The 19,798-nt window shown below is 44.9% G+C and overlaps 1 protein-coding gene across 11 annotated transcripts in view; it reads left to right on the top strand.

The window, feature by feature from the left end:
• FAT3 (FAT atypical cadherin 3) overlaps positions 1–19,798 on the top strand; it is a 626,029-nt gene that overhangs the window by 471,174 nt on the left and 135,057 nt on the right. For all 11 annotated transcript variants that reach the window (XM_034408488.3, XM_087894589.1, XM_087894591.1 and 8 more), the window contains 3 exons: positions 2,356–2,631; positions 5,477–5,687; positions 15,473–19,546. In XM_034408488.3, coding sequence (XP_034264379.2) covers positions 2,356–2,631; positions 5,477–5,687; positions 15,473–19,546 — 4,561 coding nt within the window. The remainder of the gene's footprint in view (positions 1–2,355; positions 2,632–5,476; positions 5,688–15,472; positions 19,547–19,798) is intronic.

Below are 19,798 nucleotides of genomic sequence, written 5' to 3' on the forward strand. Positions count from 1 at the left end.
CAGTCTGGCAACACTGAAGTCTCAAAATGACCTCGGCCAGGTCAGCTTCAGGATTGACACAGAAATGGCTCAGCAAATGTCTCTCAAGTTCCTGCGTACTTTTAATTTTTATTTTCTATCTTTTAAAGCTCTGTCAACCATGGTCTAAAACAGGGGTGTCGAACTGGCGTGGCCCGTGGGCTAGATGCGTCATGTGCAGGCCATGCCCACCCAGCCCCGCGAAGGGAAAAAACATCATGTGGGGGCAATTTGACGCCGCAGGTTTGACACGCCTAAAACAATTCCGTGTCTTCCTGCTATTTTGAGATATAAAATCATAGGATAACCAAACACCCTCTAAAGAGGATTAACATTTGATGTAAATCTAACCTAACGTAAGCCTATAAAATTGAATCTTGCTTTCAAGTCTTTCCCTTTTCTGATTGACTAATCCCCTTTCAGCAGTGGTGAAATCCAAATTTTTTACTACCAGTTCTGTGGGCGTGGCTTGGTGGACGTGGTGTGGCTTGGTGGGCATGGCAGGGGAAGGATACTGCAGAATCTCCATTCCCACCCCACTCTGGGGACAGCCAGAGGTGGTATTTGCCGGTTCTCCAAACTACTCAAAAGTTCCACTACCGGTTCTCCGAACTACTCAAAATTTCTGCTACCGGTTCGTCAGAACCTGCTGGATTTCACCCCTGCCTTTCAGATATTTGAAGAATAATACCACATCCATCACCAGTTGTCTTTTCTTTAGGCTGTAAACATACACATCTTCCCATAGAAGCAATGCAATACCTTTTTTTTTTTTTTTTTGGAAGAAGGAATAGAAGATGTGGATAGTGAGGGGTTCAATGGACAGTTATGTCTATGGAGATTCTCAGTCATCCAGGCCATGGTTGTCCCAAAGGTGCTTTTTCACAAGGCAATTGGACTTCCTTTGTTTTGCTTGAAGATGTTTAGCTTCTCATCCGAAACGTCTTCAAGGAAAAAAAAGAAAGTCCAGTGGCCTTTCGAAAAATAGCACCTTTGGGAATGGACAGTTATGTTCAGTTTTGACTTTAGATAACTATGAAATGACTTTCACACATGCATCCAAAGCATTCAATCTAATAATTATCTACTAGTCTTATGCAATCATATCTCCAAGATCCAATCTTTGTCGGTTATAATCTTTTATTTGTTTATTAGACTTTTAACTTGCTTTTATTGCTTTATAAGTAACCCAAGGCAATGAAAATACCTAATACTCTTCCCCATTCTATTTTCCCATCAACAACAACAACCTTGTGACAGTGGTGGGTTCCTCCCGGTTCCGCCGAGCCGGAGCGGTGACGATATGATGTCACCAAACCGGTTCTGCCCCCCCGCCCCCCCTGTGTTATTCTTACCTTTTATTTGGCCCCACCCCCTGCCTCCTGAGTCCCAGCTGATCGGCTATAAGGAAAAAGCTATTTAAACTTTTGCTGCGGGGCTTCAAAGGGCCACCCTACAGCTGATCAGTGTTAAAAGAAAACAAATGAGTAGACCGGTGCCTGCAAAAATAAATGGGTAGACCAGTGCCTGCAAAAATAAATGGGTAGACCAGTGCCTGCAAAAATAAATAGGTAGACCGGTACAGCTCTGCAAGCAGTTAAAAGCCTGGTAGACCAGTACCTCTGCTAAATCCTAAAGAATTGTCACATGACCATCAAGCCACACCCATAAAATAAGCCACGCCCACAGAACAGGTAGTAAAAAAATGTAGAAGCCACCCCTGCCTTGTGAGGTGGGTTGGGCTGGAAGGGAGGTGCTGGCCCAAAGTCATCTGGCTGGCTTTCATGCCTAAAGTGGGACTAGAACTTACTGTCTCCTGGTAATTGGCCAAGGTCACCCAATCTTGTTTCATCCTAAGGCGGGACTAGAATTCATAGTCTGCTGGTGATTGGCCCAAGGTCACCCAGTCAACATTCATGCCTAATATAAGTCTAGAACTCACAACCTCCTGGTGATACTCTTCCAACCTTTTGGGCTCACGCTGCAGCCTATTTTCAGGGAATTTCTCTCTACTGGAATATATGCTTTGTGCTATTCTATGAGTCATATTTATATGATGCCTTCCTATTGGTTGATTGATGTGCTGATTGGCTGTTGTTTCTTTGTGCTGCCAAAACCTCGGTTCCTAAGGATTTGATAAGTTGGTGGTAAATCAGCATTCCTGCTGACTGGCAAGAGGCCTGTTTCTCTGGCTATTTTTGTACCTGCACAGCCAACAATCTTAGTAGCTGTAAAATTGAATGTTATGTCCAAATAATCATACGTCCTTTTGGCAAGAGTTGGTAGATGTATAAATCTTGTTCTTCTCCCCCCCCTCTTTTTGATACTTAACTAAAGGTATTAATCAAAGTTTTGGACAACAACGATAACGGTCCAGAATTTTCCCACCCAAACTACGATGTGATGATTTCTGAGGACATCATGCCCGACACCGAGATCCTTCAAGTAGAAGCCATGGACAGAGATGAGAAGCACAAGCTCAGCTACATCATTCACAGCAGCCTTGATTCTATCAGCATGAGAAAATTCAGGATGGATCCCAACACAGGCGTCCTCTATACCGCTGAGCGTTTAGATCATGAAGCTCAAGATAAGCACATCCTCAACATAATGGTAAGCGGAGAATATTAAGCTGTACTCTCCCCCAACACAATTGCCAGCTTTTAATAGGCCCGTGCTATAGTCTTCCTGATAAGCAAAACGGCTTTAGATTTGGTTAAGGAGGCAATAATTAGGTTTTTTTTTTTATTTCCTCCCTTCCACGGCAATGCATTTATTCGCCGTGGAGGCTTTGTGAGGTTTAATACGAAAGGAGGAATTTTTTATCTTGCAAAATGCTTGTACCATCTTGAAGCCGAACATGTTGGAAACATCATCATCTCCTAGTGTCGGGGCCCTTTTATCGGCGGTAACTTTATTTTAAAGTGTATTCTTCGGAATCTGAACATTCTTTGGGAAAGCTGTTAACAAAGCGATTGTCGCTTTTCTTGCTGTGCTCAGCTCTTAAAAGTCAAACGGTCCACTTTATTGCAGATTTCTGCCAGGTTTTCGAAAAGGCAGAAGATAACTGATTTTGCTGGTGCCTAAATTACATGGTAGAAATTGTCCCACTGTGAAGTGTGTGCCGAGTGTTAATGGAACAATAACTGGGTTTTTTTCCCCCCCAAAGATGATTTTTAAGAATTTCCACACTCGTGTTGAATTTCCACATCTCGGGTGCCAAAAGCCCTAAGCAAGGTTATTAGCATCATTGGAATTGGATTCACTGTAGTGACTAAAAGACAACTGCCAATTACAATTTCCCATACAGGTAGTCCTCAACTTACAACCAGCTGTTTAGTATCTGTTCGAAGTTAACAACGACACTGAAAAAAATTTGACTTAGGATCATTTTTCAAACTTATGACCGTTGCAGCATCTCCATAGTCACTTGATTTATATTTGGATGCTTGACAAGTGACTCACATTTATGACCCGGAGTCGTGTGATCCCTTTTTGCGATCTTTTGTGACCGTCTAACAATCATGTTACTAACTTAACAACCACAGTGATCCACTTAACAGTTGTGGCAAGAAAGATCGTAAAATCGGGCAAAACTCACTCAACAACTGTCTCGCTTAGCAACAGAAATGTTGGGCTCAGTTGTGGTCGTAAGTCGAGGACTACTGGGGTGGTGATGTGTGAAGATATTCTCAGAAATCGATCGAGCACCTTGAAGTGGCCAGCTATTAGATGCTGCAACTGTTGTCCACCATCACTTATTTTGTAGGATGAGGAGTAATAATAATCTTTCTGGGCGCAATCATACAACACTTCTCAAACTAGGAGGCCAGCTCACGGGACTAACTATTTATTTATTTATTCATTTATTCATTTATTCATTTATTCATTTATTCATTTATTCATTTATTTTTTATTTATTTATTTATTTATTTATTTATTTATTTATTTATTTATTTATTTATTTATTTATTTATTTATTTATTTATTTATTTTATATGCCGCCCTTCTCCGGAGACTCAGGGCGGCTTACAATGCGTTAAGCAATAGCCTTCATACTTTTGTATATTTTTGTACAAAGTCAGCTTATTGCCCCCACAAACCGGGTCCTCAATTTACCCACCTTAGAAAGGATGGAAGGCTGAGTCGACCTTGAGCCTGGTGAGAATTGAACTCGCAGTAATTGCAGGCAGCTGGATGTTAAATGCTGCCTTAGTAGGAGGCATTAGCCTTCTATGCCACTCAGGCTCCTCATGTATTCTCATGTATCCGGAGCTCTTCAGTCTGCAACAGACATGTTTAACAGAATAACAGAGTTGGAAGGGACCTTGGAGGTCTTCTAGTCCAACCCCCTGCTCAGAGAAGAAAACCCTACACCATTTCAGACAAACGGTTATCCAATCTCTTCTTAAAAACCTCCAGTGTTGGAGCATTTACAACTTCTGGAGGCAGGTTGTTCCACTGGTTAATGGTTCTGTCAGGAAATTTATTCTTAGTTCTAGGTTGCTTCTCTCCTTGATTAGTTTCCATCCATTGCTTCTTGTCCTGCCTTCAGGTGCTTTGGAGAATAGCTTGACTCCCTCTTCTTTGGAGTAGCCGCTTAGATATTGAAACACTGCTATCATGTCACCCCTAGTCTTTCTTTTCACTAGACTGGACTTACCCAGTTCCTGCAACCGTTCTTCATATGTTTTAGCCTCCAGTCCCCTAATCATCTTTGTTGCTCTTCTCTGCACTCTTTCCAGAGTTTCAACCAGGGTTGAAATCCAGCAGGTTCTGGAGAACCAGTAGCAGAAATTTTGAATAGTTTGGAGAACTGGCAAATACCACATCTGGCTGGCCCCAGAGTGGGATGGGAATGGAGATTTTGCAGTATCCTTCCCCTGGAGTGGGGTGGGAATGGAGATTTTGCAGTATCCTTCCCCTGCCACGTCCACCAAGCCATGCCCACAGAACTGGTAGTAAAAAAATTTGAATTTCACCACTGGTCTCAACATCTTTTTTATATCGTGGCGACCAAAACTAGATGCAGCATTCCAAGTGTGGTCTTATACCAAGGCATTATAAAGTATAAAATAGTGATAGCACTTAGACTTATATACCGCTTTGCAGTGCTTTTACAGCCCTCTCTAAGTGGTTTACACAGTGAGCCTATTGCCCCCAACAATCTGGGTCCTCATTTTATCCACCTCGGAAAGATGGAAGGCTGAGTCAACCTTGAGCTGGTGAGACTCCAACTGCCGAATTGCTGGCAGCCGGCAGTCAGCAGAAGTAGCTTGCAGTACTGCATTCTAACCACAAGGGTCCTATGATTTACAAATGCCCTGGAGCACATCAATAACGCTTAAGAAAAACAAAAGAAGCAGACTTAAAAACTACTCCACGTTCCAACTGGGCACAAGGGTGACAAATATTTCTCACTTGCCCTACTGAAGAGATTATTTCCTCTTTCCTCCAGGTTCGAGACCAGGAGTTTCCTTATCGACGTAACTTGGCGAGGATCATTGTAAACGTGGAGGATTCCAATGATCACAGTCCTTACTTCACCAGCCCTCTGTACGAAGCCTCTGTGTTTGAATCGGCTGCCGTCGGATCTGCAGTTTTGCAGGTCACTGCCCTGGACAAAGATAAAGGAGAGAACGCAGAGTTGATGTACACCATTGAAGCAGGTTAGCAAGCCAAGAATTAAATAACCTCTAAGTGTTTTGTTTTGTTTTTTTGCTTCATTTTTTTTATTTTATAACATACAACCCTCTAAGACTTTTTTATGCTCAAGAGCAGGGGTGTCAAACTCAAAGTCCACGGGGTGCTTAGATCTGACCCATGGGGCCACCCTTAGAACAGCGAAGAACCGGCCTGCAATTTATTTATTTATTTATTTATTTAATTTATATACCACCCTTCTCCCGAAGGACTCAGGGCGGTGAACAGCCATAATAAAAAAAACGTACAAAAATAGAATTTAAAAGCAGATTAAAATAATTAAATCATAGGCCGAATTTAAAACTCTCATTTTAAAACCAATTTTTAAAACCCCATTAAAACCAAATTAAAATCATTTATCCCATCAGAGCGGCTTGCAATGCCTCTGGCCACAAAAATAGAGCTCGGGAGGGCCACTTGCGGCTCTCGCAAGCTCCATTTTCGCTGGCAGAAGGTTGCAGGAGGCCGACACAGCCGGAAACGGAACTCAGGAGGCCGTCGCAACTGGAAACGGAACTCAGGAGGCCGTTTTCGCTGGCAGAGCGCTCGGGCCGCCACAGGTGCCCCCGACACAAGTGATATCAAGCTAGCCACACCCCACCCTGGCCATACCCACCCCGGCCCCCCAAAGTCAAACACAACCCTGATGCGGCCCTCAATGAAATCGAGTTTGACACCCCTGCTCAAGAGTTTCATGTACGTGATTTAAGGCAATTGTTTTAACTGCAGTTTAAAATTTGAAGACATGTAATCTCAAAAGAAGGTAGGTGTGGTCAGTTCCCATAGAAATCAAACCTAATTAGCCCTAATAATGAGCTCATTGGCTTTTATCTATTTTGCCTTCCAGACAGGCAGCTTTATTAAGCAGCTGCCTTTATTTGCCTTCTGATGCATATTATCCTTGTAAAAATTGTTCACGTTATTTTTTTTTTGTTGTGGATACGGTTGCCTTTCTAAAGCTAATTTGCTAAGAAATACACCATCTGGAATGCAACGGGATTTCAGATTAAACTATTTTATGAGCCACTTCTGAGATGGTAGATCCCGACTTGCTTCTAAAGCAGCAGATAAAGAAATGGTCAGCATTGGATCAAGGCTTTTATTTATTTAGAAATCTTGACACAAACGGACAATCTTCTCTGCCCTTTGGATTCATAAACCCATCCACATTGGACGGACAGACAGACAGAGACATATATATTGTGCAGGGATGGTACTCACTTACCTTCGCTACCGGTTCGCAAATGGAAGCACATATGCCATCTCCGCGCATGCGCAGAGCCTTCCGCGTGTGCGCAGAGCCTTCCGCGCATGTGCAGAGCATCAAAAATATGACATAATGACATCCAGGTGGGCGGACCTTCCCGCAGCCGCCGCTACGGGTTCGCCCGAACAGATAGAACCAGCTGAATACCAGCACTGATATTATGCATGTCTGTGATGATTCCTCGGACATTTTATGGCTGTTTTGGTAACTTTGGGTCTTAGAGGGAATCCCCATTGGAGAATGGACTTAGAACTATGATCGGGTGGCATGGAATTCTTTTTATTTGGTACTGCAGGTAGTGACTTAAAACAGCTCATTTAGTGACCATTCCAAGTTAACAACAGCACTGAAAAGTGACTTGCAACCATTTTTCACACTTACAAGTGTTGCAGCATTCTCATGTTCATGTTTAGTTTAGTTTAGTTTAGTTTATTGGATTTATATACCGCCCTACTCCCGAAGGACTCAGGGCGGTGAACAGCCACAAAATAAAATACATATATACAAAATTTAAAAGCTGAATAAAACCGAATTAAACAGTTTGGCCCCAGACAGAATTAAAACACCCCAATAATTTAAAAACAAATTAAAATTTACGTTTTAAAAGGAAAAGGGGAAAAAATGAAGATTAGGCCAGGCCAGCCTAATGTGATCAAAATTCAGAGTCTGACTCACATTTACGACATTTGCACTGTCCCCAGGTCATAGGGTCAACTTTTGTGACCTTCTGACAAGCAATGTCAATGGAGAAGCCAGATTCACTTAACAACCATGTTACTGACTTAACCGCTGCAGTGAGTCACTAAACAACTGCAGCAAGAAAGTTCCTAAAATGGAGCAAAACTCACTTAACCGCTGTCTCAGTTACCGTGTTTCCCCGAAAATAAGACTGTGTCTTATATTTTTTTGAACCCGGAAATAAGTGTTTGGCCTTATTTTCGGGGAGGTCTTATTATTTTGGGGCGCGTGGAGTAAGACAGGGCTCCTCTTGCTGTCATACCTGATTTCCAGCTCTGTGTTTAAATATTTTCAGGGAGGGCTTATTTTGGGGGGAGGCTTATTTTAGCACATGTGGTCAAAAGCCCAATTGGACTTATTATCAGGGGATGTCTTATTTTTGGGGAAACAGGGTAGCAACAAAAAATTTGGGCTCAATTGTGGTTGTAAGTTGAGGACTGCTTGTATTAAATCAGGGGTGTCAAACTCAAGGCCCACGGGCCAGAAGCGGGCCGCAGGGTGCCTAAATCTGACCCATGGGGCCGCCTTGAAAATAGCAAAAGACTGGCCCGCGGTGCCTCTGGCAGCCAAAACAGGGCGTGGGGGGGGCGTGCGCAGCAGTGGTGGTATTCAAATCCCAGCGCTACCAGTTCGCTATCGGTAGCACATAGTGCTTCTGCGCATGCGCAGAGCATTTTGGGGGATGTCTGGGTGGGTAGGCGGAGCCCCCCACCGCCACCATTACCGATTCGCCCAAACCAGGGCGAACTGGGAGCAACACATCCCTGGTCCACAGACCCCCACGTGGCCTGTTTTGGCCGGCAAAGTGCTGCAGGGGGCCGTCCAAGCCGAAAACGTGCCTCATGCATCTCCCACCCACGCCCCATTTTGGCCAGTAAAGTGTTGCAGGAGGCATCCGTCCTGTGTCCCCCTCTCCCCCAACCCCACCGGCCGGCCCACAGAGGAGAACTACAATGCTGATCCGGCCCGCGAAGAAATCCAGTTTGAGACCCCTCTGTTAGATAATCCCAGGTTGAGCAGCTACTACATTCCAAAGTTCATTAAAGGCATTTTTTTTTAAGATCAATTTACAAAGCACAGGAGACGGGAGCTAAGCAAGCAGGGAATGTTTTATCATTTCCTACCTGGTACTTCCATCCGTTAAGTTTCTTCCTCCAAGCAATTGGTCCTGTGTTGTATATATTTCCCAGGCAGTTTGGAGAAAAGCAGTCAGTACGGCTGGACTAGGGACGAAAGAGAATTTCCCTAAATATACTCCTGGGGGTGATTTGGGTCTTTGCTAGTTGTTCCATGGTGATGAATTAAGTGTATCTAACTTTCTCACTTGAAAAAAAAAATTTTTTTTTTGCAATGGATATGTTTACTTTTCTCGGTAAATGTGGTGTCCAAGGGGATCTATTCTATTTTTATTAACTTCTTAAAGGTTTGGTGCAATACAGTGATATTACTCTGGGCTCTCTGAAAAAATAGAGACTTCTTTCCTGGGGATTTCTTGAAACAAACATATAAAGACTTTGTTCTGAAGAGCTAAAGTAACTAAGTAATCTTCATGGGACAGTTATTAGGTAAACCCACAGCTGGCTTCAAAATCAGCACTCACCGAAGATTCATCCAGCTCAGCTCTACTGCGCACACGCACCTCCTGCCAGCCACCTGATTTTTGGGATGCGCGGAGCGCATGCAGGAGACATGTGCAGGGAGGATTGCGGGGAGGTGGGGGTCACATGTATGGGGGACGGGCAGTGGGTGGAGTGGTGTGCCTGTTTTGGGGCCCAGGAGGCTGCAGGGAGGCCTGCTAGGCCCAAAACAGGCCGTGGCGGGTGCAGCCCGCCGCCGCCTCGGCCCATTTTTGGCCCGGGAGGCTGCAGGGAGGCCTGCTAGGCCCAAAACGAGGCATAGGGTGGTCGTGCGTGCATGCGTAGGGAGGCAGGGAGAGCATGGGGTGCCGTGTCCGCAGGCATTGCATTATGGGTGCCGGCACGCACACATGTTGTCACACACCCATGTGCGCTGTTTCGGCACACAATGAGAAAAAGGTTAGCCATCACTGGTTTAGACATTTCTTTCAAAAGGAAACAAAGAACTAGAACAGCCCCTACCTTGATCTGCAATCCCGGGGATGGGGGGTTGGAATTGCCCTCTTATCCCTTGAGAGGGGTCTCCCACCCCCGCTGCTTTGCAGCTGAGCACTTTGTAGCCCCACGACTTGCTCATCTCTGTGGTGAATGGACAAAGCGATGCCATGGCATCGGTTCAGCAGGATAGAAAGAAAAAATAAAACGCTTCTAATAATGAAGGAGGGGAGGCGTAGGACGGCAGCCAGGAAGTGGGACGGTGTGAAGCTTTCCTGCAGCACAATTGTGCAGAAGCTTGAAACCTTTTAATGAGACTTTATCTCTCCATGACTATCACCGGTTCCTTTTTTCATCCCACTCTCTGCCAGCAATTTGAAGCTTCAAGCCTCGGCTTCAGATAAAAATGTGAATTCCCACTGTTTCATTATCCACAGATGCTCCCGGATGCGCTGTAATATAGCTTTTGGAGGCCGCCATTTCTCTGATCCATGAATGAATCTGAAGAGAGGATGTTAATTTTAACGGATGTGTTCAGGCTATAGGCATGGGCTTTTTATTTTTATTTTTTTTTATTTTACTTCCCAGGGCATTCAGTTAACATGAACACTGCACTGGATAATAGAAACCAATAATTTCACACTTAATAACCTCCGAGAGTCCCCATCTTTTATAAACGCCTGAGTCTGTGGGGAGGCTCAAACGTCTCATCTGAGAAATACTATAGACCAGTGATGGCTAACCCTTTTGCCATCGCGTGCCAAAAGCAGGGGGAGCGCGGGGGGGTCGCACATATGCGTGCTCACACCTATAATTCTATGCGCCCCACCCCCCGTGCATGTGTGTGTGAGACCACCCTGAGCTCCCCCTGCTTTTGGCACGCGATGGCACGGTAGCCCCGTTTTTTGCTCTCCCCAGGCTCCAAAGCTGGAAACGACCCATTTGCCGAATTCCAGTGGGACTGGAAGGCCCATTTTTTGCTCTCCCCAGGCTCCAGAGCCTCTCCAGGAGCCCGGGGAGGGCGAAAACGGCCTTCCCCACTCTCCCCAGGCCCTCTGGAGTCAGGAAACAGCCTGTTTCCCAACTTCTGGTGGGCCCAGAAGGCCTGAAAATCAGCTGGCCAGTGCGCGCATGCGCCCCGGAGCTGAGCTCGCGTGCCCACTGATATGGCTACGTGTGCCACCTGTGGCACGCATGCCATAGGTTCGCCATCATGGCTATAGACACTCAGTACACTAGTCCCATTGACTAGGTCAGTGATGGCTAACCTTTTCCGGACCGAGTGTCCAAAGTGTGCGAGCGCACGAATGTGTGCACATGCACCCAAACCCCCAAAATGCAATGTGTGCGCTGCCCCATCGCATGCACCCTGCCAACATGCATGTGTGTGGTCCCCGTGCGTGCACCCCACCCCGTGCATTCGTGCATGGCCCTGCCGCATGTGCCCCGCCCCTGAGCATGCACCTCGCCCCCCACATGCCCCACCCTCCACGCATGCGTGCGCACCCCCCCACAAGCCCCGCCCACGGCACAGACCCGATGAACAGCTAGCGGAGCTGAACAGGGGTGACGGCTCGCGTGCCCACAGAGAGGGCACTGTGTGCCACCTCTGGCACGGGTGCCATATATTCGCCATCACGGGACTAGGTGGATCATACATTTTCCCTTTGAATGGAATCCATTGTTAACGCTTTTTAATTTATAATCCAAAGGTAATGCCTTTGAGAGGGATATAGAGGACTAATTTGCTGTAATGGCATCTGGGAATGATTGTAGAGGACAAGAGGAAGAGCTACAGTAGAGACAATGTATTGATAATATGTTAGTTCAGAATAACAGAGTTGGAAGGGATCTTGGAGGTCTTCTAGTCCAACCCCTTGATCAAGCTGGAGACCCTATACCATTGCTGTATAGTGGCTGTACAGTCTCTTCTTAAGAGCCTCTCTGATGGAGCACCCACAGCTTCTGAAGGCAAGCTGTTCCATTGGTTTAGTCTTCTCACTGTTAGGAAATGTATCCTTCATTCTAGGTTGCTTCTCTTCTTGATTAGTTTCCATCCATTGTTTCTTGTTTTGCTTTCTGGTGCTTTGGGAAATAAGTTGACCTTATTTCCAAGATCCCTCTCACAGTTACTCTACTGCTGAGCTAGGTTTCACCTAATCTGTACCTTTATATTTGATTTTTCTTGCCTAAGTTTAAAACATTAACTTTTCTCTACATTTAAATTTCATGTCAATTAAAAAATAATAATTGAAAAGAGGAGGGGTGGTAAAAGTCTCCCAGAAGAGACTCTCTAGTTTTCAGTAGAGTGAAAATGAGAGACAGGAGGGGTGAAGGAAGGAAGGAAGGAAGGAAGGAAAGAGGGAAGGAAGGAAGGAAAGAGGAAGAGAAGGAAGGAAGGAAGGAAAGAGGGAGAGAGGGAAGGAGGGAGGGAGGGAAGATGGAGGAAAGGAAGGAAAGAAGGAAGGAAAGAAAGAGGGAGGGGAAGGAAGGAGAGAGGGAAGGAAGGAAGAGAAGGAAGGAAGGAAAGAGGGAGAGAGGGAAGGATGGAGGGAGGGAAGGGAGGGAAGGAAGGAAAGAAAGAGGGAGGGGAAGGAAGGAAGGAAGGAAGGAAAGTGGGAAGGAAAGAAGACTTGGGAAACAGAAAAAAAGCCTCCTGCTCACATGTCAGTATTTATATCCTAAATCCTAAATATGAATTGTTAGTATCAGATACTAACATTGTTAGTATCAGAGAGAACAAAAGAGTTATAACGAGTCAAATGTTCCTTTTCATCAAAGCTACTTTTTATGCTTGAATAGCTAAAGAGACAGAAAAACTGCAAGGTTCAGGTCACGCCAGAAACTTGACACAAGCCGTTCCATCAAAATGGATCATGGTCTGCACCAACAATGCACAAAAGCATGACGAGACTGCACACACACACACACACACACACACACACACACACACACACACACACACAGGGCAGACCAGCCAGCATAACCTCTTTTGTATTTACAAATGCACACTCAAGTCTCCATTTAAAGAAAAAAAAGGGGGGGGCATGAGATGAAAAGAAAAGGCAGTCCAGAGAATGCAAGATAAAGGAAATAATTCTAAAAACCAAACCAAAGGAATGACCAAAAAGAAATAACTCTACAACCATCCCAAATAAGAACGGGCCAAGCAGAAAATTTTTGAAGGAGAAAAGAGCTGCTAATAATAGTACTGTATTTTTATGATGGGTTGCTGAGTTGAGCTGCGATTCTGGTTTCTTTGTTCCATTGACTGAGAAGCTTTCAAAGTGCCTTTGAAGATAGAGATGGTCACTGCATATGGAAAGCATCCTGAATCTCAGTATCAACAAAGCAACAAAGATGATTAGGAGACTGGAGGATAAAACATATAAAGAACGGTTGCAAGGAACTGGGTATGTCTAGTTTAATGAAAAGAAGGACTAGGAGTGACATGATAGCAGTGTTCCAATATCTCAGGGGTTGCCACAAAGAAGAGAGAGTCAAGCTCTCCTCCAAAGCATCTGAAACAGGGGTGCTATTCAGCAGGTTCTGACAGGTTCTAGAGAACCCTTAGCGGAAATTTTGAGTCGTTCGGAGAACCAGCAAATACCACCTCTGGCTGGCCCCAGAGTGGGATGGGAATGGAGATTTTGCAATATCCTTCCCCCAGGAGTGGGGAGAGAATGGGGATTTTGCAGTATCTTTCCCCTGGAGTGGGGAGGGAATGGGGATTTTGCAGTATCCCTCCCCTGCCACACCCACCAAGCCATGTCCACACCACACCCATCAAGCCACACCCACAGAACCAGTAGTAAAAAAATATTGAATTCCACCACTGATCTGAAGGCAGGAGAAGAAGCATTAGATGGAAACTAATCAAGAAGAGAACCAACCTAAAATTAAGGAGAAATTTCCTGACAGTTAGAACAATTAATCAGTAGAACAACTTGCCTACAGAAGCTTTAAATGCTCCAACACTGGAAGTTTTGAAGAAAAGATTGGACAGCTATTTATCTGAAATGGTATATGGTTTCCTGCTTGAGCAGGTAGTTGCAGTAGAAAACCTCCAATCTTACCAGCTTTGCTGTTGTGGGCCACTTATCTGAGATCCTGCTTCCCCACTGTAATTTTACCAAAAATGTTCCAAACATTCATTTGTTTGTTCGTTCATTCATTCGTTAGATTTTTATATTGCCTTTATTAATTTACAGCTAATTCAACACGGTGAACATGCCTATAATATTCTTCCTCCTATTTTCTCCACAACAACCCTGTGATGTAAGTTGGGCTGAGAAAGAGTGGCCAGCCCAAAGTCACCCAGCAAAACTAGAATTCACTGTCTCCTGGTTTCTTGGCCACCATCTTAATTACTAACACCAAAGTATCTGAATAAGAGTGACGGGCTTTTTAATTTCCTTCTGTAAATCTCCCAAAATGAGCTTTTCTCTACACAAAATAGTTCAGGCCCATACTTTTCTATTTCCTGCCCCAAATCTTTTTCATTTTCCGTATTTTTCGGAGTATAAGACGCACCCTAGTTTTTGGGGAGGAAAATAAGAAAAAAACTGATTGGCAGATAGATCTGCCTCCCGGAATACCCCCAATCAGCTTTTTCCAGAGGGGAATTTTAGCAACAGATTCTTTGGTTGTGAGCTCTGTGCCTTGCTTTTTTTTTTTTTTTTTTTTTTGCTTTTTTCCTGCCTCTGAAAGCCTCTGAAACAGAGCTTCAGAATAAAAGCCTCTGAAGCTCTGTTTGGGGGCTTTTTTTCTGAAGCTTCGTTTCTGATGCTTTTTTCAGCCTCTGAACCCTCCGTTTGAGAAGCTGGGCGGGGCTACATTCGGAGTATAAGACGCACCCAGATTTTCACCCACTTTTTTGGAGGAAAAAGGTGCGTTTTATACTCTGAAAAATACGGTAATTCCTGCATTCAGCAATGGACTTTTTCTACATCTCTTCCCTATTTTTTAAAAAAAATGTGTATTCCGTGATTAATAAACTTCGAAAGCTCAGTTGCTTTCAGAATAAAGTCCATTATATAAAAGATGTACAGAAAATTCGAAATAAAGGAAATGGGTTGTGAATTGGTAGCTTACCAATTTAAGGATTGGATGGGTTCGGTTTGGTTTTATGGATCACACATACTTTTCTCCTAATGTGATGTCACTAGGCGCCAGTGGTGAAATCCTTCATGGTTTGCCACCGGTTTGCTGCCCGCGCATGTGTGGTACGTTTCAAATGTGCCCTGTGTGCGTGCATGCCCAGCGTGCGCCAAATGCACACTGCACATGCACACTGCATGCCAAACGCACACTGCATGCAGAAAAAGGAGGCTTAAGAAGATAAATAGAACAGCGAGGGAGGGAACAGCTGTGCCGCACGATTTAGATTAGCTAGAAAGCAAGATTTCCTGCTTTCTAACTAATATAAATCGTGCGGCATAGCTGATCGTCGGAAATACCAGTTCACGAACTGGTAGCTTGTTTTAACTACCGGTTCACCTGAACCGGTAGCTTTTATTACTACCAGTTCGCCCGAACTGGTGCGAACCGGTAGCATTTCACCCCTGCTAAGTGCCTATTGAATGTTCTTCAGTCTCTGATATTATAGTTTGACTTTTTTTCTCTTATGTTTAAATTTCACATTTAATTCATTTTTCCTGTTTCATTCTTTCAGGGAATACTGGAAACACATTCAGGATTGAACCAATTCTAGGCATCATCACCGTGCTGAAAGAACCAGACCTGACCACCATGAACCAGTTTGTGCTATCCGTTAAAGCGGCCGACCAGGGTTCTCCCCCGTTGTCAGCTACTGCCATTGTCCGCATATCTGTGACGATGTCGGACAACTCCCACCCCAAATTCACGCACAAGGAATGGCAAGCTGAAATCAATGAAAATGTTGATTTTGGGACTTCGGTTATCCAAGTCTCGGCAATCAGTCAGTCTACATTAGTGTACGAAGTCAAAGATGGCAATGTAGACGGAGCCTTCGTGATCAACCCTTATTCTGGAGTCATCACGAGCCAGAAGTCTCTTGATTATGAGCACACTTCCTCTTACCAGCTTGTAGTGCAAGCCACAAACATGGCAGGGATGGCATCAAATGCCACTGTAAACATCCAGATAGTTGATGAAAATGACAACCCGCCTGTTTTTCTTTTTTCTCAATACTTGGGCAGCATCAGTGAAGCCGCACCTGTAAATAGCATTGTCCGGAGCGTGGGAAACAATCCACTTGTGATACGAGCCACGGATGCCGATAGTAATCAAAATGCACTGCTCGTCTACCAGATTGTGGAGTCAACTGCCAAGAATTATTTTACAGTAGACTCTAGTACAGGTGCGATTAGAACGATTGCTGATTTGGATCACGAAACCATCGCTCATTTCTACTTCCACGTTCACGTTCGAGATAGCGGCAATCCCCAGCTTACTGCAGAAAGTCCCGTGGAAGTTACCATTGATGTAACGGATGTCAATGATAATCCTCCAGTGTTCAGCCAGGCAATGTTTGAAACCATCTTGCTTCTACCGACTTACGTGGGAGTGGAGGTTCTTCAAGTCAAAGCCGTGGACCCAGATTTAGAAGTCCCCTCTGAACTGACTTACAGCCTGATTGAAGGGAACACAGAATATTTTCTCGTTGATCCAATTTCTGGGGTGCTGACCATAAAAAACAACAGCCTTTCCAAAGACCATTACATGCTGATCGTGAAAGTGTCCGATGGGAAATTTTACAGTAGTGCTATAGTGACAATAATGGTCAAGGAAGCCATGGATAGCGGTCTTCACTTCACTCAGAGCCATTATTCTACATCAATCTTGGAGAACAGCACCAACGTCACCAAGGTAGCGGTGGTCAATGCGATTGGAAACCGTCTCAACGAGCCCTTGAAGTATAGCATATTAAACCCCGGGAACAAATTCAAGATCAAACCCACTTTAGGTCTTATTCAAACTGTTGGCCTCCCATTTGACAGAGAAGAACAGGAATTATATGAATTGGTGGTAGAGGCTAGCCGCGAGCTGGACCATCTACGGGTGGCCAGAGTGGTTGTCCGAATTCTCATTGAAGACATCAACGACAATGCTCCGGTATTTGTTGGACTTCCATACTATGCTGCTGTTCAAGTTGAGGCTGATCCTGGCACTCTGATATACCGAGTGAGGGCCATTGATAAAGACAAGGGCGCAAATGGGGATGTATCTTATCTATTGAAGGAGGACTACGGGCACTTTGAAATTGACAGTCACAGTGGGAGCATCACCTTGAAAGCGCCCTTTAACTCCGACTTATCTAATATAGAATATTTAATTATTGTCATAGCTAAAGATGGAGGTGACCCATCACTGTCTGCTTCTGTGGAACTGCCCATCACCATTGTTAATAAAGCCATGCCCATCTTTGACAAGCCCTTCTACACAGCCTCTGTCAATGAAGACATAGAAATGAACACCCCGATCCTGAGCATCAATGCTACCAGCCCAGAAGGTCAAGGTATCATTTACATCATAGTAGACGGGGATCTTTATAATCAATTCAATATTGACTTTGACACAGGAGTCCTCAGTGTCATCAGTCCATTAGACTTTGAACTCAATCCCATTTTCAAGTTGACGGTGAGAGCCAGTGATGCTCTTACTGGTGCCCGAGCTGAAGTTACAGTGGACTTAATTATCAAGGATGTCAATGACAATGCTCCAGTGTTTGACCACTTTGCTTATAACGCCACCTTAACCGAAGCCTCCTTGATTGGGACTCCTGTCTTACAGGTCATTGCTACCGATGCAGATTCCGACAATAACAAAATCATTCAGTACCAGATAGTCCAGGACACTTTCAATAGCACAGATTATTTTCATATCGATGGGACAAGCGGACTGATCCTAACTGCCCGCTTGTTGGACCATGAACTGATGCAGCAGTGCAGCTTAAAAGTACGGGCCACCGATAATGGATTCCCACCTCTAAGCAGTGAAGTTCTAGTTAACATCTACGTGACAGATATGAACGACAACCCTCCTATTTTTAATCAGTTGATCTATGAATCCTATGTCAGTGAATTAGCTCCTCGGGGTCATTTTGTGACCTGTGTCCAGGCTTCCGATGCAGACAGCTCCGATTTTGACCGATTGGAGTACAGTATCTTGTCTGGAAATGACCGTACCAGTTTTGTGATGGATGCCAAAAGTGGCGTCATCACGCTGTCGAATCATCGGAAGCAGAGAATGGAGTCAATGTACAGCTTGAACGTTTCTGTTTCTGATGGTTTGTTTACCAGCACTGCCCAAGTCCATATCCAGATTCTCGGAGCTAATTTGTACAGCCCTGTATTCACACAAAGTATTTATGTGGCAGAAGTCAGAGAAAACGCTGTCCCGGGAACCAGGGTGATCCACGTAAAAGCAACCGATGGAGATTCGGGCATCTACGGTCAGATAAGTTACTCCATCATCAATGATTTCGCCAAAGACAGATTTGTCATTGACAGCAAAGGGCAGATCCTCACCACGGAGAAACTCGATAGGGAGCTGCCTTTAGAAGGTGACATCACCATATTTTTAAGAGCTCTCGATGGCGGAGGGAGGAGCACATTCTGCACGGTCCGAGTCATAGTGGTGGATGAGAACGACAATGCCCCACAGTTCATGACTGTGGAATACAGAGCAAGTGTCAAAGCAGATGTTGGAAAAGGCCACTTAGTCACTCAGGTCCAAGCTCTTGATCCTGATGATGGTGCCAATGCTAGGATTGTCTACTCCCTGTATAGTGAAGCCTCTGTTTCTGTTGCAGATCTTCTGGAAATTGATCCAGACAATGGATGGATGGTAACCAAGGGGAATTTCAACCAGCTGAAAAATACGGTGCTATCTTTTTTTGTCAAAGCCGTTGACGGGGGCATTCCCGTACGGCATTCCCTTATCCCTGTGTACATACACGTTTTACCTCCAGAAACCATCTTGCCTTCATTTTCTCAACCTCAGTATTCCTTTACAGTATCAGAAGATGCCCTCATAGGGAGTACAATTGATGCTCTCCACGTTTTGCCTAACCAAGGCGTCGTCTACAGCACGGTCAATGGCGAATTGACCGGAAACAACAAGGATGGAGTTTTTATTATAGAGCAAGACACTGGCATTATAAAACTGGACAAGAGGCTGGATCATGAGGCAGACCCCGCCTTTCATTTTAAAGTGGCTGCAACCTTACAGCTTGATAAGGTGGACATTGTGGTAACCGTGGATGTGGACATTAAAGTTCTAGACATTAACGACAACAAGCCTATTTTTGAGGCAGCCAAGTATGACACGATCGTAATGGAGGGAATGCCAATAGGGACTAAACTTGTACAAGTCAAAGCAACCGACGCAGATTCGGGGGCCAACGGTCAAGTCACCTATTCTCTTTTAACAGAATTGGATATTGACCGGATCTCGGAAGTGTTCACTATTGACAGCAACAGTGGCTGGATCAGCACCTTGAAAGATTTAGACCATGAGACGGATCCCACTTTTGCCTTCACTGTGGTTTCTTCTGACCTGGGAGAAGCCCTGTCCCTCTCCTCAACCACCTTAATCTCGGTCACCGTGACTGACATCAACGACAATGCTCCCGTATTCCAGCAGGAGATGTACAGGGGGTCTGTGAAGGAGAGTGACCCACCGGGAGAAGTCGTGGCTGTCCTTAGCACTTGGGATGAAGATACCTCTGACATCAACCACCAAATTAGCTACCATATTACAGGTAAGTTTCCTTTCAAACCTAGTATTTCCCTGAAAATAAGACCTAGTCTTATCAGCACCAGGTCTTATTTTGGGGGGATGTCTTACCCCCACTTACCATAGGACCACCGCAGTCAGACCTCCCGTGTTCCAACACCTGTCGCATTGGTGCCCAACTTCTGTGGCTACTCACGGCCAGACACCGTGTGGCTCATTACACCAGTGCCACCTCTCACGGCAGGCCACATGGAGTGTTGTTCACTGGTGCAACATG

This window comes from Pantherophis guttatus, chromosome 5 (genome assembly GCF_059756535.1).
Source record: "Pantherophis guttatus breed Tessera chromosome 5, ASM5975653v1, whole genome shotgun sequence".
NCBI lineage: Eukaryota > Metazoa > Chordata > Lepidosauria > Squamata > Colubridae > Pantherophis > Pantherophis guttatus.